Genomic DNA, 13,835 nt, shown 5'->3' on the forward strand with positions numbered 1-13,835 from the left:
CACTAGTGTCCTGTTAAACACTCCCCTGGTACTGTAGTACTGTAGTAGTCACTAGTGTCCTGTTGAACACTCCCCTGGTACTGTAGTAGTCACTAGTGTCCTGTTGAACACTCCCCTGGTACTGTAGTAGTCACTAGTGTCCTGTTGAACACTCCCCTGGTACTGTAGTACTGTAGTAGTCACTAGTGTACTGTTAAACACTCCCCTGGTACTGTAGTATTCACTAGTGTCCTGTTAAACACTCCCCTGGTACTGTAGTAGTCACTAGTGTCCTGTTGAACCCTCCCCTGGTACTGTAGTACTGTAGTAGTCACTAGTGTCCTGTTGAACACTCCCCTGGTACTGTAGTAGTCACTAGTGTCCTGTTGAACACTCCCCTGGTACTGTAGTAGTCACTAGTGTCCTGTTAAACACTCCCCTGGTACTGTAGTACTGTAGTAGTCAATAGTGTCCTGTTGAACACTCCCCTGGTACTGTAGTAGTCAATAGTGTCCTGTTAAACACTCCCCTGGTACTGTAGTAGTCACTAGTGTCCTGTTAAACACTCCCCTGGTACTGTAATACTGTAGTAGTCACTAGTGTCCTGTTGAACACTCCCCTGGTACTGTAGTACTGTAGTAGTCACTAGTGTCCTGTTGAACACACCCCTGGTTCTGTAGTAGTCACTAGTGTCCTGTTGAACACTCCCCTGGTACTGTAGTACTGTAGTAGTCACTAGTGTCCTGTTGAACACTCCCCTGGTACTGGGGCTCTGATCAGGCCCTACACCCAAACAAGGGCACTGCGTTCATCCACCTCTGGCCTGCTCGCCTCCCTACCACTGAGGAAGTACAGTTCCCGCTCAGCCCAGTCAAAACTGTTCGCTGCTCTGGCCCCCCAATGGTGGAACAAACTCCCTCACGACGCCAGGACAGCGGAGTCAATCACCACCTTCCGGAGACACCTGAAACCCCACCTCTTTAAGGAATACCTAGGATAGGATAAAGTAATCCTTCTCACCCCCCCCTTAAAAGACCTAGATGCACTATTGTAAAGTGGCTGTTCCACTGGATGTCATAAGGTGAAAGCACCAATTTGTAAGTCGCTCTGGATAAGAGCGTCTGCTAAATGACTTAAATGTAAATGTAAATGTAAAATGTAGTACTGTAGTAGTCACTAGTGTCCTGTTAAACACTCCCCTGGTACTGTAGTACTGTAGTAGTCACTAGTGTCCTGTTGAACACTCCCCTGGTACTGTAGTAGTCACTAGTGTCCTGTTGAACACTCCCCTGGTACTGTAGTACTGTAGTAGTCACTAGTGTCCTGTTAAACACTCCCCTGGTACTGTAGTATTCACTAGTGTCCTGTTAAACACTCCCCTGGTACTGTAGTAGTCACTAGTGTCCTGTTGAACCCTCCCCTGGTACTGTAGTACTGTAGTAGTCACTAGTGTCCTGTTGAACACTCCCCTGGTACTGTAGTAGTCACTAGTGTCCTGTTGAACACTCCCCTGGTACTGTAGTAGTCACTAGTGTCCTGTTGAACACACCCCTGGTACTGTAGTAGTCACTAGTGTCCTGTTGAACACACCCCTGGTACTGTAGTAGTCACTAGTGTCCTGTTGAACACTCCCCTGGTACTGTAGTACTGTAGTAGTCACTAGTGTCCTGTTGAACACACCCCTGGTACTGTAGTAGTCACTAGTGTCCTGTTGAACACTCCCCTGGTACTGTAGTACTGTAGTAGTCAATAGTGTCCTGTTGAACACTCCCCTGGTACTGTAGTAGTCACTAGTGTCCTGTTGAACACACCACTGGTACTGTAGTACTGTAGTAGTCAATAGTGTCCTGTTAAACACTCCCCTGGTACTGTAGTACTGTAGTAGTCACTAGTGTCCTGTTGAACACTCCCCTGGTACTGTAGTAGTCACTAGTGTCCTGTTGAACACTCCCCTGGTACTGTAGTACTGTAGTAGTCACTAGTGTCCTGTTAAACACTCCCCTGGTACTGTAGTACTGTAGTATTCACTAGTGTCCTGTTGAACACTCCCCTGGTACTGTAGTACTGTAGTAGTCACTAGTGTCCTGTTGAACACTCCCCTGGTACTGTAGTAGTCACTAGTGTCCTGTTAAACACTCCCTTGGTACTGTAGTAGTCACTAGTGTCCTGTTGAACACTCCCCTGCTACTGTAGTAGTCACTAGTGTCCTGTTAAACACTCCCCTGGTACTGTAGTACTGTAGTAGTCACTAGTGTCCTGTTGAACACTCCCCTGGTACTATCGTACTATAGTAGTCACTAGTGTCCTGTTAAACACTCCCCTGGTACTGTAGTACTGTGGCAGTCACTAGTGTCCTGTTGAACACTCCCCTGGTACTGTAGTAGTCACTAGTGTCCTGTTGAACACTCCCCTGGTACTGTAGTACTGTAGTAGTCACTAGTGTCCTGTTCACAACACTGAGCCCAGGCTAGCTGTACTGAGCTGGTTACGTAGTGTCCTGTTCACAACACTGAGCCCAGGCTAGCTGTCCTGAGCTGGTTATGTAGTGTCCTGTTCACAACACTGAGCCCAGGCTAGCTGTACTGAGCTGGTTATGTAGTGTCCTGTTCACAACACTGAGCCCAGGCTAGCTGTACTGAGCCCAGGCTAGCTGTACTGAGCCCAGGCTAGCTGTACTTAGCCCAGGCTAGCTGTACTGAGCTGGTAACATAGTGTCCTGTTCACAGTACTGAGCCCAGGCTAGCTGTACTGAGCTGGTGTTGTTATGCATCCACCATAGCTGCTGGAGTGGACAATGTACTGTCAAAAGAAAGGGCAGCACAGTACAGCTAGCCTGGGCTCAGTGTTGTGAACAGGACACTATGTTACCAGGTCAGTACAGCTAGCCTGGGCTCAGTGTTGTGAACAGGACACTATGTTACCAGGTCATTACAGCTAGCCTGGGCTCAGTGTTGTGAACAGGACACTATGTTACCAGGTCAGTACAGCTAGCCTGGGCTCAGTGTTGTGAACAGGACACTATGTTACCAGCTCAGAACAGCTTAGGTCGATACGACAGTGTGAAAAGGGAAAACGTCACATCTGCGCTAACGAATCCTCTTCTCTTGTCTCACAGGGAGCAGTGAAGATGGAGAGAGGCAGTGAAAGAAGGATTGAAGGGGTCTTCTCCATGACAGGAAGGAGTATACCTCCTCTCCTAGTATGACTACCAGGTGTTCAGACCTGGGATCTCAAGAACCTGATGACCCTGTATGAGCCAATGCCTTGTATCGTAGTGACACAACATCTACATTCCAAATGACAGCCTATTCCCTATGTGCCCTGGTCAACAATAGTGGAAAACATAGGGAACAGGGTGCCATTTCGGATGCAGACAAACACCTTAAATGGTTCCTTCTCTTACTTTGTATTATTACTCCAGAGAGAGACAGAGAGATAGCTGTAGGAACGATGACAGAGTCCTGAGAGGACCACAACCAAGCAGTATGTGACTTATAATATAGATGTATTAGAGATATATAACATCTACACTTATGACAATTATTAATAACTTATTTGCTCAAATCACCATTGACGTTCAGTAGCGTCAAATCATTTGGGGAAAAGGAAAAAGAGACAAAAAAATGAAAAAATGACAGACTTGGTCTCATTGCTGCTCTCTCATTGGCTGCTTTGGTCCTCCATCTGCTTGCTCATCGGCTGGTTGGATCTTCTAGAACAGTGTTACAGTGCTTCCCTGGAGCCATTGAATAACGGCTGATGACCGCCCCACATGAAGCTGCTCTCTGTGGGGGTTCAAAGATGAAGACAACCCCCCCTTTACAAATGACAGAGGAATAGGGGTGGGGGTACTGCAAAACCTACTGTGCCCCCTTGACAAAGCCACAGGAAGGTGGACGGTCTTGCTGATGTTTTAGTTCAGGGATAAAAAAAAAGTATTATTATGATGTTACACCATAGCATTGAATATGTGTTTCTGATTGGCTTGAAGGGCATTCTAGAGCGTGCATTATTTCCGTATAACTCACGGTATATTTGCACGATAGAAAGGTTCGTTCTTACATGTTATATGTTTGAGTTGCTTTTGAAAGCAAAAGTTCAATTGAAAACATTATTGGCATGTTTGAATTCGATTTTCATAATGGCGAGCTAGGACTGATGGTTTGGTTCGCTAAACTAGCAAGTCTGTTTGTTTGGTTACCAAGGCAACCACTGTCGCTCTCTAGTAAACTTGCTAGCTACTTCAGTGGATGTTAAACACATTTCTACTGGCCAATTAACACATTTCTAGCAGCAAATGTGTTCAATTATAGCCCTGGTATAAAAGGGATAATCAACTTGGGGCTCTATGCATACTGGAAAAGTGGGAAGTCAGCTGGAACACACCTTCAACATCGTTCATTATTTTCCATAGAACGCATAGCCTCTGGTTGATTATCCCTTACATAACAGATCATTAGAGCCAGAGCCCTGTTGAAATCTATGTATGTTATAATATATATGGCTCTGCTTACAACTTGGTAACACTGTTATGTGTCTGTTTCACAGTTCTTTGTAACGTTAGTTACTCCTCCTCTTACAAACAAAGGTTGCCGTTTTGAAACTGCAGTAAAAGTGCAGTAACTGCAGTCAGTCAACTGTGGTATTTTGGATGCAGTAATTACAGAATAACTGCAGTTGAACCTCAGTTATACTGCAGTTGAACCTCAGTTATACTGCAGTTGAACCTCAGTTATACTGCAGTTACACTGCCAAATGACGGCAGTAAAAAAATATATATATATTTTGGACACAGTCTTTGCAGCAAACTGCAGTTATACTGCACTCTAATGGCAATCTTTTTTGGTAAGGGTCCTCCCTCTCTCTGGTCAATGAAGACCTCCACATCTGTTCAAAATTCACTTTCTCTATTAGAATTATTAGACCAGTTGAGAAGCTCTAAAGTAGATGTATTTAGGGTTTGAAGCCGTGAAAATTGGAACACCTTTTTTTGTACTGAACAAAACCTGATAAGAGTGCCATTTCAGCCGAGCGTTGTAGGAGCCTGTTAGTAGCACCACCTATAGATCAATGTTGAAAATACATCTACTGTACCTGCATTTACATTTCAGGTCACCCCTGTGTTGTGTCTACATGACTGAAATATAAGGTGGAGAACACTGTTTGTAACGTTAATGTAATGGATCTGTTACAGCATAGATCCATGAGGGTCTTGTTCCTTAGGGGGGAAAAGTACTGAAATGAGGGTGAGACTATCTGGACTTAAAATGATATATATATATATATATATAACTAGGCAAGTCAGTTAAGAACAAATTCTTATTTACAATGAAAGCCTACTGAGGAACTGCCTCGTTCAGGGGCAGAATGACAGATTTTACCTTATCGGCTCGGGGATTCGATCCAGCAACCTTTCGGTTACTGGCTCTAACCACTAGGCTACCTGCTGCCCACTTGTCCGACTTGTCCAATAAGACACGCTCATTAACGTTTTTCATTGCAAAACCTTTTCCGTTAAGTGCCCTAATGAACGTGACCCAGGATCCCTGTTTGTGTCTGTCCCTGGAAACTCAAGGGTCAGTTGGTAACAAAACATTATTAGTGTATTATAATGCATTATAAAGGACGCTATAAAGCATTATACATTACTGTCTAGCCCATGTAATGATTCATACAGTAGCTTTGATCACGTTTCATTTAACCAGCGATACAATGAGTGGAATGTGACGGAGGGAGAGAAAAGAGGGATGAATAGAAGAAAGAGATTTGCATCCTAAAATGGCACCCTATTCCCTTTATAGTGCACTACTTTTGATCAGGACCCAATGGGCCCTTTATAGTAGACTACTTTCGACCAGGGCCCATAGAGCATTTGGGACGCCACCCACGTGAAGCCACAGCCAAACTGGTTTGGTCATAATATCTCTTCTGGACGTTTTTCCTGGACACAGATGAATCGTAGTCCTGGACTAACAAACACTTTCAATAGAGAATCACCATGAAAATAGGTTTTGAGACCAGGACTTATTCTGTGTCTGGGAAACCAGCCCTGTATGTTTAAATGCAAGAGCGCCTTTCAATTCAACTACATGTCTATACTATATCTGTCATGAAGCTGTGATTGTCACCGGTCTACCTACACCATCTAATGCAGGTCTATTTTATTACATGTAAGAGATGGTTATCTGTACAGGTGTTCAAGGTGTACAGACATTGCAACAGGACGGTTACAGATTGACACATCTCACATAATAATGTATGAAGGTTATCAACATGTTTCAAGATCATTTGACTTGGTTTTACTACTGCTGTACCCTCTCCTCTCCTTCCGGGGCCATGTATCAAGCGTCTCAAAGCAGGAGTGCTGACTTAGGATCAGTTTGGCCTTTTAGATCGCAATAAATAAGATCACACAGACATTTGATACATACACTGCCCTGATTCTCCTGAGTCACTAAAAGGGCCAACTCTATGTTTTCTCTCTCTCTGCCTGCCTTTTAAGTTTTTCACATTCTGCAAGAAGAGAGACTTTTCCCCTAGTATTTCTTATCTACCAATATGAGTATGTTTCTGAAATGGCATCATATTCTCTGTATAGTGCGCTAAGAAAAATACTCATATTTGTGCACTATATAGGGAATATGGGCCATTTCAGTCACAACTTTAAAACCTCTATGGGATCGGTGTCCCCACAATGGGACGGGTGAGCTAATGTGATTAGCATGACGTTTGAAGTAACAGGAAGATTTCACAGGACATAGACATATCTGATATGGCCAGAAAGCTGAAATTCCTGTTAATCTAACTGCACTGTCCAATTTACAGTAACAGTGAAAGAATACCATGTTATTCTTTGAGGAGAGTGCACAGTTTTGTACTTGAAAATGTATCAATAAACCAATTAGACACATTTGGGCAGACTTGATACAACATTTTGAATAGTAATGCAATGGTTTATCGGATCAGTCTATAACTTTGCACACTTTGCACCATCTTATTGCAGACACCACTTTAAAGTAATCCACTGCAGCCAGATTGTAGAGTTACTCACCTTATCCTCTTCGCTCTCTGTGGAGCATAAGTCCTCAACCAGTCCATGCCGGCTTGTCTAAATAGTGGCGGTGCGTAAACATTGCACTTACCACAAATTCCTTGTTTTCCCTGTGTTTGCCGTATTGCACATTGCTTTTGTCATTAGCACAATATACATGATCCCGATTTTAGCTTCAAGGCGGCTGCCATTTTGAAAATCCTAAAAGGTAGATTGAGCTGATTTAATGGCACACTAAAACATGTCGCGCGCCATAGTTTTGAAACACAGTGGATAGTGCTAAAACAATTATGCCATATCTGAATTCTGCCATCTTTATGCACGTTGGCCATTTGCCAAAGAGAAAGGACAACAATAACCAATGGCTAAGCTAAATAGACAATTGAAATGAGTTGAGAGTTGAGTAGGTGAGATGGGTTGGTCCGTACACCAGTAGTAACACCATCATGGACCCCAGGAAGAGTAGCTGCTGCTTTTGCAACAGCTAATGGGGATTCTAGTAAAATACCAAATACTAAATACTAAATCATCATCACTCTATAGATCCATTCTAGCCTGGTCCCAGATCTGCTGGTGCTCTTTCCAACTCATTGTCAAGCCAAACATTTGACATAGCAATTCCACAAGGTGTTGCTAAGAGAGCAGAAAGCGACTGGCATCCAGGCTAGTTCCATTCCTCAAGGCCTATGTCTCAGTTTCATGGCTGTCGTGCTAAAGTAGAATTCAAGACAAATAAATCAAGACAGTTTTTTTCCCCTCTTGTGTCTGTCACATGTATTGCTTTGTTTGCTGTAATTGATTAATGTGATTATAGGCGCCTGAGCAGGTGAGCAAATGAATCAGCTGCATTCCCTCTTTGTATGTTTTTGCACCCTCACATTTTTGGCCCAGAGAAGTATCATGACCCATTGGGTAATTTGTCAACACGCTTGTAGTCTTTAGCAACCTGGGAATCAGTGAAACACTCCTTGACCAGAGGGCCAGGTGATCCGCCTCTGCCGGGCAGCACATTGTCCTCATAGAGAAAATAAATGAACTTCATCCTTGCTACTGTTCTATGATGAAGAGTCTCTCCCTTCTCATATAAAGTTAGGATTCATGAGATAACCTGTAAGAGCTTTAGTGCACAAGCCCCTTCAGTGTCATAAATGTAAAAGATTTGGTCATGTGTCAAGTGTGTGCAGAAGGGAAGAGTATTGTATGCCAAATTAATGGAAATGCTGCAACTGTGGAGGTGAACATGTGCCTGAATTCCTGGAGTGCCCTGTTAGGGTGAAGGAGAATGCGGTGGCAAGGGTAAATAGTGTCCTGTTAGGGTGAAGGAGAATGAGGTGGTAAGGGTAAGTAGTGTCCTGTTAGGGTGAAGGAGAATGAGGTGGTAAGGGTAAGTAGTGTCCTGTAAGGGTGAAGGAGAATGCGGTGGCAAGGGTAAATAGTGTCCTGTTAGGGTGAAGGAGAATGCGGTGGCAAGGGTAAGTAGTGTCCTGTTAGGGTGAAGGAGAATGAGGTGGTAAGGGTATGTAGTGTCCTGTTAGGGTGAAGGAGAATGCGGTGGCAAGGGTAAGTAGTGTCCTGTTAGGGTGAAGGAGAATGAGGTGGCAAGGGTAAGTAGTGTCCTGTTAGGGTGAAGGAGAATGAGGTGGTAAGGGTAAGTAGTGTCCTGTTAGGGTGAAGGAGAATGAGGTGGTAAGGGTAAGTAGTGTCCTGTTAGGGTGAAGGAGAATGCGGTGGCAAGGGTAAGTAGTGTCCTGTTAGGGTGAAGGAGAATGCGGTGGCAAGGGTAAATAGTGTCCTGTTAGGGTGAAGGAGAATGAGGTGGTAAGGGTAAGTAAGTGTCCTGTTAGGGTGAAGGAGAATGAGGTGGTAAGGGTAAGTAGTGTCCTGTTAGGGTGAAGGAGAATGCGGTGGCAAGGGTAAGTAGTGTCCTGTTAGGGTGAAGGAGAATGAGGTGATAAGGGTAAGAGGTGTCCTGTTAGGGTGAAGGAGAATGAGGTGGTAAGGGTAAGTAGTGTCCTGTTAGGGTGAAGGAGAATGCGGTGGCAAGGGTAAGTAGTGTCCTGTTAGGGTGAAGGAGAATGCGGTGGCAAGGGTAAATAGTGTCCTGTTAGGGTGAAGGAGAATGCGGTGGCAAGGGTAAATAGTGTCCTGTTAGGGTGAAGGAGAATGAGGTGGTAAGGGTAAGTAGTGTCCTGTTAGGGTGAAGGAGAATGCGGTGGCAAGGGTAAGTAGTGTCCTGTTAGGGTGAAGGAGAATGCGGTGGTAAGGGTAAGTAGTGTCCTGTTAGGGTGAAGGAGAATGCGGTGGCAAGGGTAAATAGTGTCCAGTGTGTCTCCTATCTGGAGACAGTGAGAGAATTGGAAGGATGGGGAATAAACAATGGTAGTAGAGCAAACAAGACCAGTGAAGGGTTCTCATCAACCGAGGAATAGTGAAATGCTACATGGTAAAAAGGGGGACTTTGTAATATTTATTGCAATGGTCAGAAACTGTACAGCACAAGCGGAGAAGAAATCTAAGAACATTGGAATGAATCATTGTGAATGCCGCAGAATGCAAGAGATCCTGTCAGTGAATGTATGGCCATCACAGAACCCTGAGCCTGTGTATGGATGTATTTTGGAGTGGACTGTGATTGAATAAGTGGGATTGGTTCTTAGTTGACGTGTTTTATTTGGTATGATATCATTTTTCCCATATCCCATGTTTTTTTTTTCAATACCACTACCAGCTGGTGGCGATAATGTGCCATTAACATTGGATACCAACCGCCGTTAAACCCCATCGAAGAAGAAGAAGAGTACGTTGTGCTCCAAGTGGCTCTTGGGTAAAAGTAGGCGGTAGCAGACAACAGGATTCTTGAAAAGGGTGTTGAACGTTTTCTTGACTTATAGATCAGGTAAACTCTTTGCAAATAATTTTTCTGAAGTAAGGTCAGCCTACATGAGACGTTTATTTGTCACAATTTAAATCGTTTTCTGATATTTAATTAGATGTTTGATTGCTCTGGTGTAATGTTTATCTGAACGCTATGACAAAGGAATAACTGTTGCCTACACATTTCTTGTCATGTGAAGAAACAGTAGCTTCCTTGATGAATTTGGTAAGTTTGTCTGCTTTTTAACAGTAGTGAATAGCTCAGCTGTATACAATTATACGTTCAGTTAACTTTTAACATTATATCTCTGCTGTTTGGTATAAAAAAGTTAGTTTGGTTAACTAACAGTAGCCTGTAGCTCTACTGTATAAAATGTATTGGTCTAGTTTTCATCATCTTTCATCTTCCACATCAATGCGTTACATTTGAACAGCTGGACAAAATAAACCATGGCGGTAAATTAAAGCTGGACAAAATAAACCATGGCGGTAAATTAAAGCTGGACAAAGTAAACCATGGCGGTAAATTAAAGCTGGACTAAATAAACCATGGCGGTAAATTAAAGCTGGACAAAGTAAACCATGGCGGTAATTAAAGCTGGACAAAGTAAACAAAGGCGGTAATTAACTTGTTGGGATATTTTGTCCTTCAACAAAGTAACATTCTAGCCTATCGTACACAATGCTCTGAGTAATTGCGGCAATTCACCCACTATGCTGTTTACTTTGTGCATCATATCGCGGAGTCTACCTTTAAACTCAGAATATGCTATTCTGTTATTTTGACTCTTTTGAATGTTTTTCTTTTACTAATGTTTCTTGATTCCTTCCTAAATATTTATTAGACTGTTTGTATAGGCCTACCTCAAGTCCCGGCAGTGTGTCAAGGCCCGTATTTTAAGAGGGTGGAGCTCCTCGTTGCGGTTCTGCTCCTTGTTCTAGCATCTCCTAATCTCTCCTCCTAACACGTATGAACCCAGAACTTCGTCGAGCAGCTGACCAATTACGTGAGACTTTAGTTCTGGATTAATCAAGATTAGCTCAGTGGTGAGAGATGTGGTCAACTCCACTGAATGCTCAATCAAAGGTTCTGAACATAAGACCGTGTTATCAGTTACAAGTGTTATCAGTTTTGACATTTGTACTAAGAGTAAAAAAAAATATATATACCACTTCCAAAGTGCTGAAATTATTTTCTATGTACAATACCTCCTGCGTTCACCAGGACAGAGCTAGCTCATCCCCCTCCACCCTGCCAGAGTGCGAGGGTCGTAACTCTCCCAGTAGGCCTTACTGCTAAATCTGAAGAGGGTGTCTGTGTGGCTGGTCGACTGCAGGAAAACACCAGGGCAGAGTAGAACTTCGAGAGGGGGACACAAGAAGGAAGGAGATGGAGATTTGATTTCATCAAGTAAGAACAATGGAGTGTGTGGATTAGACTACAATCTGCTTCTGCAACTTCTGTTAATTGATAGATACAAAATATACTGTATATTTATGATAATATTTGTTTAGGGACCCATATTTCCAAAACCTAGTTATTCAATGTCTTTGTTTCACAGGGGACACCCTTAACCGTCATTCTCTCAGTAGGGGGGACTTATCATCTGGGGGGCCTCAAAAACATCATGATGCTGACGAGACAGAGAATAATCTCACCCGATCAGAACATCTCAAGAAACCCCAGCAGAGACGTACAGGGAATAAACCTCACCACTGCTGCTCTGACTGTGGGAAGCGGACCACTACACAAAGGTCCTTAATTCACCAGCGGAGGCACACCTGAGGGAAACCATACCGCTGCCCTCAATGCGGGAACTCTTTTACTGTATCTAACGCCTTAAAATATAATCTAAGAATCCATACAGGAGAGAAACCGTACTACTGCTCTCAGTGTGGAAAGAGTTTTGCTGCATCTAATACTTTAAAATCTCATCTGAGAATCCATACAGGAGAGAAACTGTATAGCTGCTCTCAGTGTGGGAAGAGTTTCACGTGTCCAGGGGGTCTTAAAGTTCACAGAAGAAGCCATACAGGAGAGAAACCTTACAGATGCTCACAGTGTGGGAAGAGTTTCACTGCTTCTCACACCTTAAAATTTAATCTGAGAATTCATACAGGGGAGAAGCCTTACCACTGCCTTGATTGTGGGAAAGGTTTTGTTAGTGCAGGAGCCCTAACCATACACCAGCTGGAGAGAAGCCTTATAGCTGTCATCCGTGTGGAAAGTGCTTTTCTGTTTCAGAAAAACTAACTATACACCAGCGCATACACAGTGGAGAGAAACCTTATAGTTGTGATCGGTGTGGAAAATGCTTTGCTCGGTCAGGAGAGCTGACTATACACCAGAAAACACACACTGGAGAGAAGCGTTATAGCTGTGATCAGTGTGGAAAGAGATTTGCTCGAGCTTCCCCCCTGAATTGACACCAGCAAACACACACTGGAGAGAAGCCTTATAGCTGTGATCAGTGTGGGAAGAGATTCAGTCAATCAGGGACACTGAATTCACACCAGCGAACACACACTAGAGAGAAACCTTATGTCTGTCTATGTGGAAAGAGCTTTTCTCATTTAGGGCTAATGAAAAAACACCATAAAGCAACAATATGCCATATTTCATCTCCCTCCTATCCAGTTCCAGATCCCTAAATACATGTGAAATAGAAAACATCTAGTGAACAGTCATATCCATCTCCCATTCTTAAACAGTTGACTTAGTCTGATCACCATGGTAACCTCTGGAGCATAATATGCAGCTCTGATCTAGGACCATGTATTATAACACATTGTGTTTTTAAATGGATCATTGTCATCATAGAAGATGTCATAATGAACCTGTGTGTGTGTGTGTGTGTGGGGGGGGTTGATAATTGTCTTCTTTCATATACTATTATTATTATTAAATAAAGTGGAGCAGTGGTCTAAGACCATCTCAGTCTTTGACCACAGACAACCTGGTTCGAGTCCAGACTGTATCACATGTGATTGGGAGTCCCATAGAGTGGCCAAGCGTCGTCCGAGTTTGGCGGGTGTACGCCGTCATTATAAATAAGAATTTGTTCTTAACTGACTTGCCTAGTTAAATAAAGGTTAAATAAAATACATGTAGAATAATGTTTCAATAGTAGTGTGTATTCATGTATTCAATTGATCAATAAATTCAATCCATTATCTTCTGAACAACTTCTGCTTATTTCTACACTTAATTATTTATTCACCTAAAACTGTAATAAATTATGCATTACATAATTATATCCATGAAATACAATATAAACACAAAAAGTAAAGTATTGGTCCCATGTTTCATGTGCTGAAATAAAAGGTCCCATAAATGTTACATGTGCACACATCATTTTTGAGCACAAATGTGTTTACATGCCTATCAGTGAGCATTTCTCCTTTGCCAAGATAGTGCATCCACCTGAGGGATGAGCACTCTGGAGAAGATTTTCATCAAGGTTCTCTCTGTACTTTGTTCCGTTCATCTTTCCCTCGATCCTGACTAGTCTTCCAGGCCCTGCCGCTGTAAAACAACCCCACAGCATGATGCCAAAACAACACATCACCGTAGGGATGGTGTCATGTTTCCTCCAGATGTGACGCTTAGCATTCAGGGCAAAAAGTTCAATCTTGGTTTCATCAGACCAGAGAATCTTGTTTCTCATGGTCTGAGATTCCTTAAGGTGCCTTTTTGGCAAAGTCCAAGCGGGCTGTCATGTGCTTTTACTGAGGAATGGCTTCCGTCTGGCCACTCTACCATACAGGCCTATTTATACCTCCTTAATTATTTATATCAACTAGACTACCTACACACTCACTAGACTACCTACACACTCACTAGACTACCCACACACTCACTAGACTACCCACACACTCACTAGACTACCCACACACTCACTAGACTACCCACACACTCACTAGACTACCC

At 43.2% G+C, this 13,835-nt stretch overlaps 1 protein-coding gene and 1 pseudogene across 1 annotated transcript in view; both read left to right on the forward strand.

Moving 5' to 3' along the window:
• LOC115116125 (serine/threonine-protein kinase LMTK1-like) overlaps window positions 1-7,786 on the forward strand; it is a 122,719-nt gene extending 114,933 nt beyond the window's left edge. Inside the window, 1 exon segment of the mRNA XM_065010764.1 lies at window positions 3,095-7,786. Within this exon segment, the coding sequence (XP_064866836.1) occupies window positions 3,095-3,123 (29 nt within the window). The 3' untranslated portion in view covers window positions 3,124-7,786.
• Window positions 7,787-9,580: 1,794 nt separating this feature from the next.
• On the forward strand, window positions 9,581-13,090 carry LOC115116277 (zinc finger protein 239-like; annotated as a pseudogene).
• The last annotated feature ends 745 nt before the right edge of the window (window positions 13,091-13,835 follow it).

The sequence above is a fragment of the Oncorhynchus nerka genome, linkage group LG26, assembly GCF_034236695.1.
Source record: "Oncorhynchus nerka isolate Pitt River linkage group LG26, Oner_Uvic_2.0, whole genome shotgun sequence".
Classification (NCBI taxonomy): Eukaryota; Metazoa; Chordata; class Actinopteri; order Salmoniformes; family Salmonidae; genus Oncorhynchus; species Oncorhynchus nerka.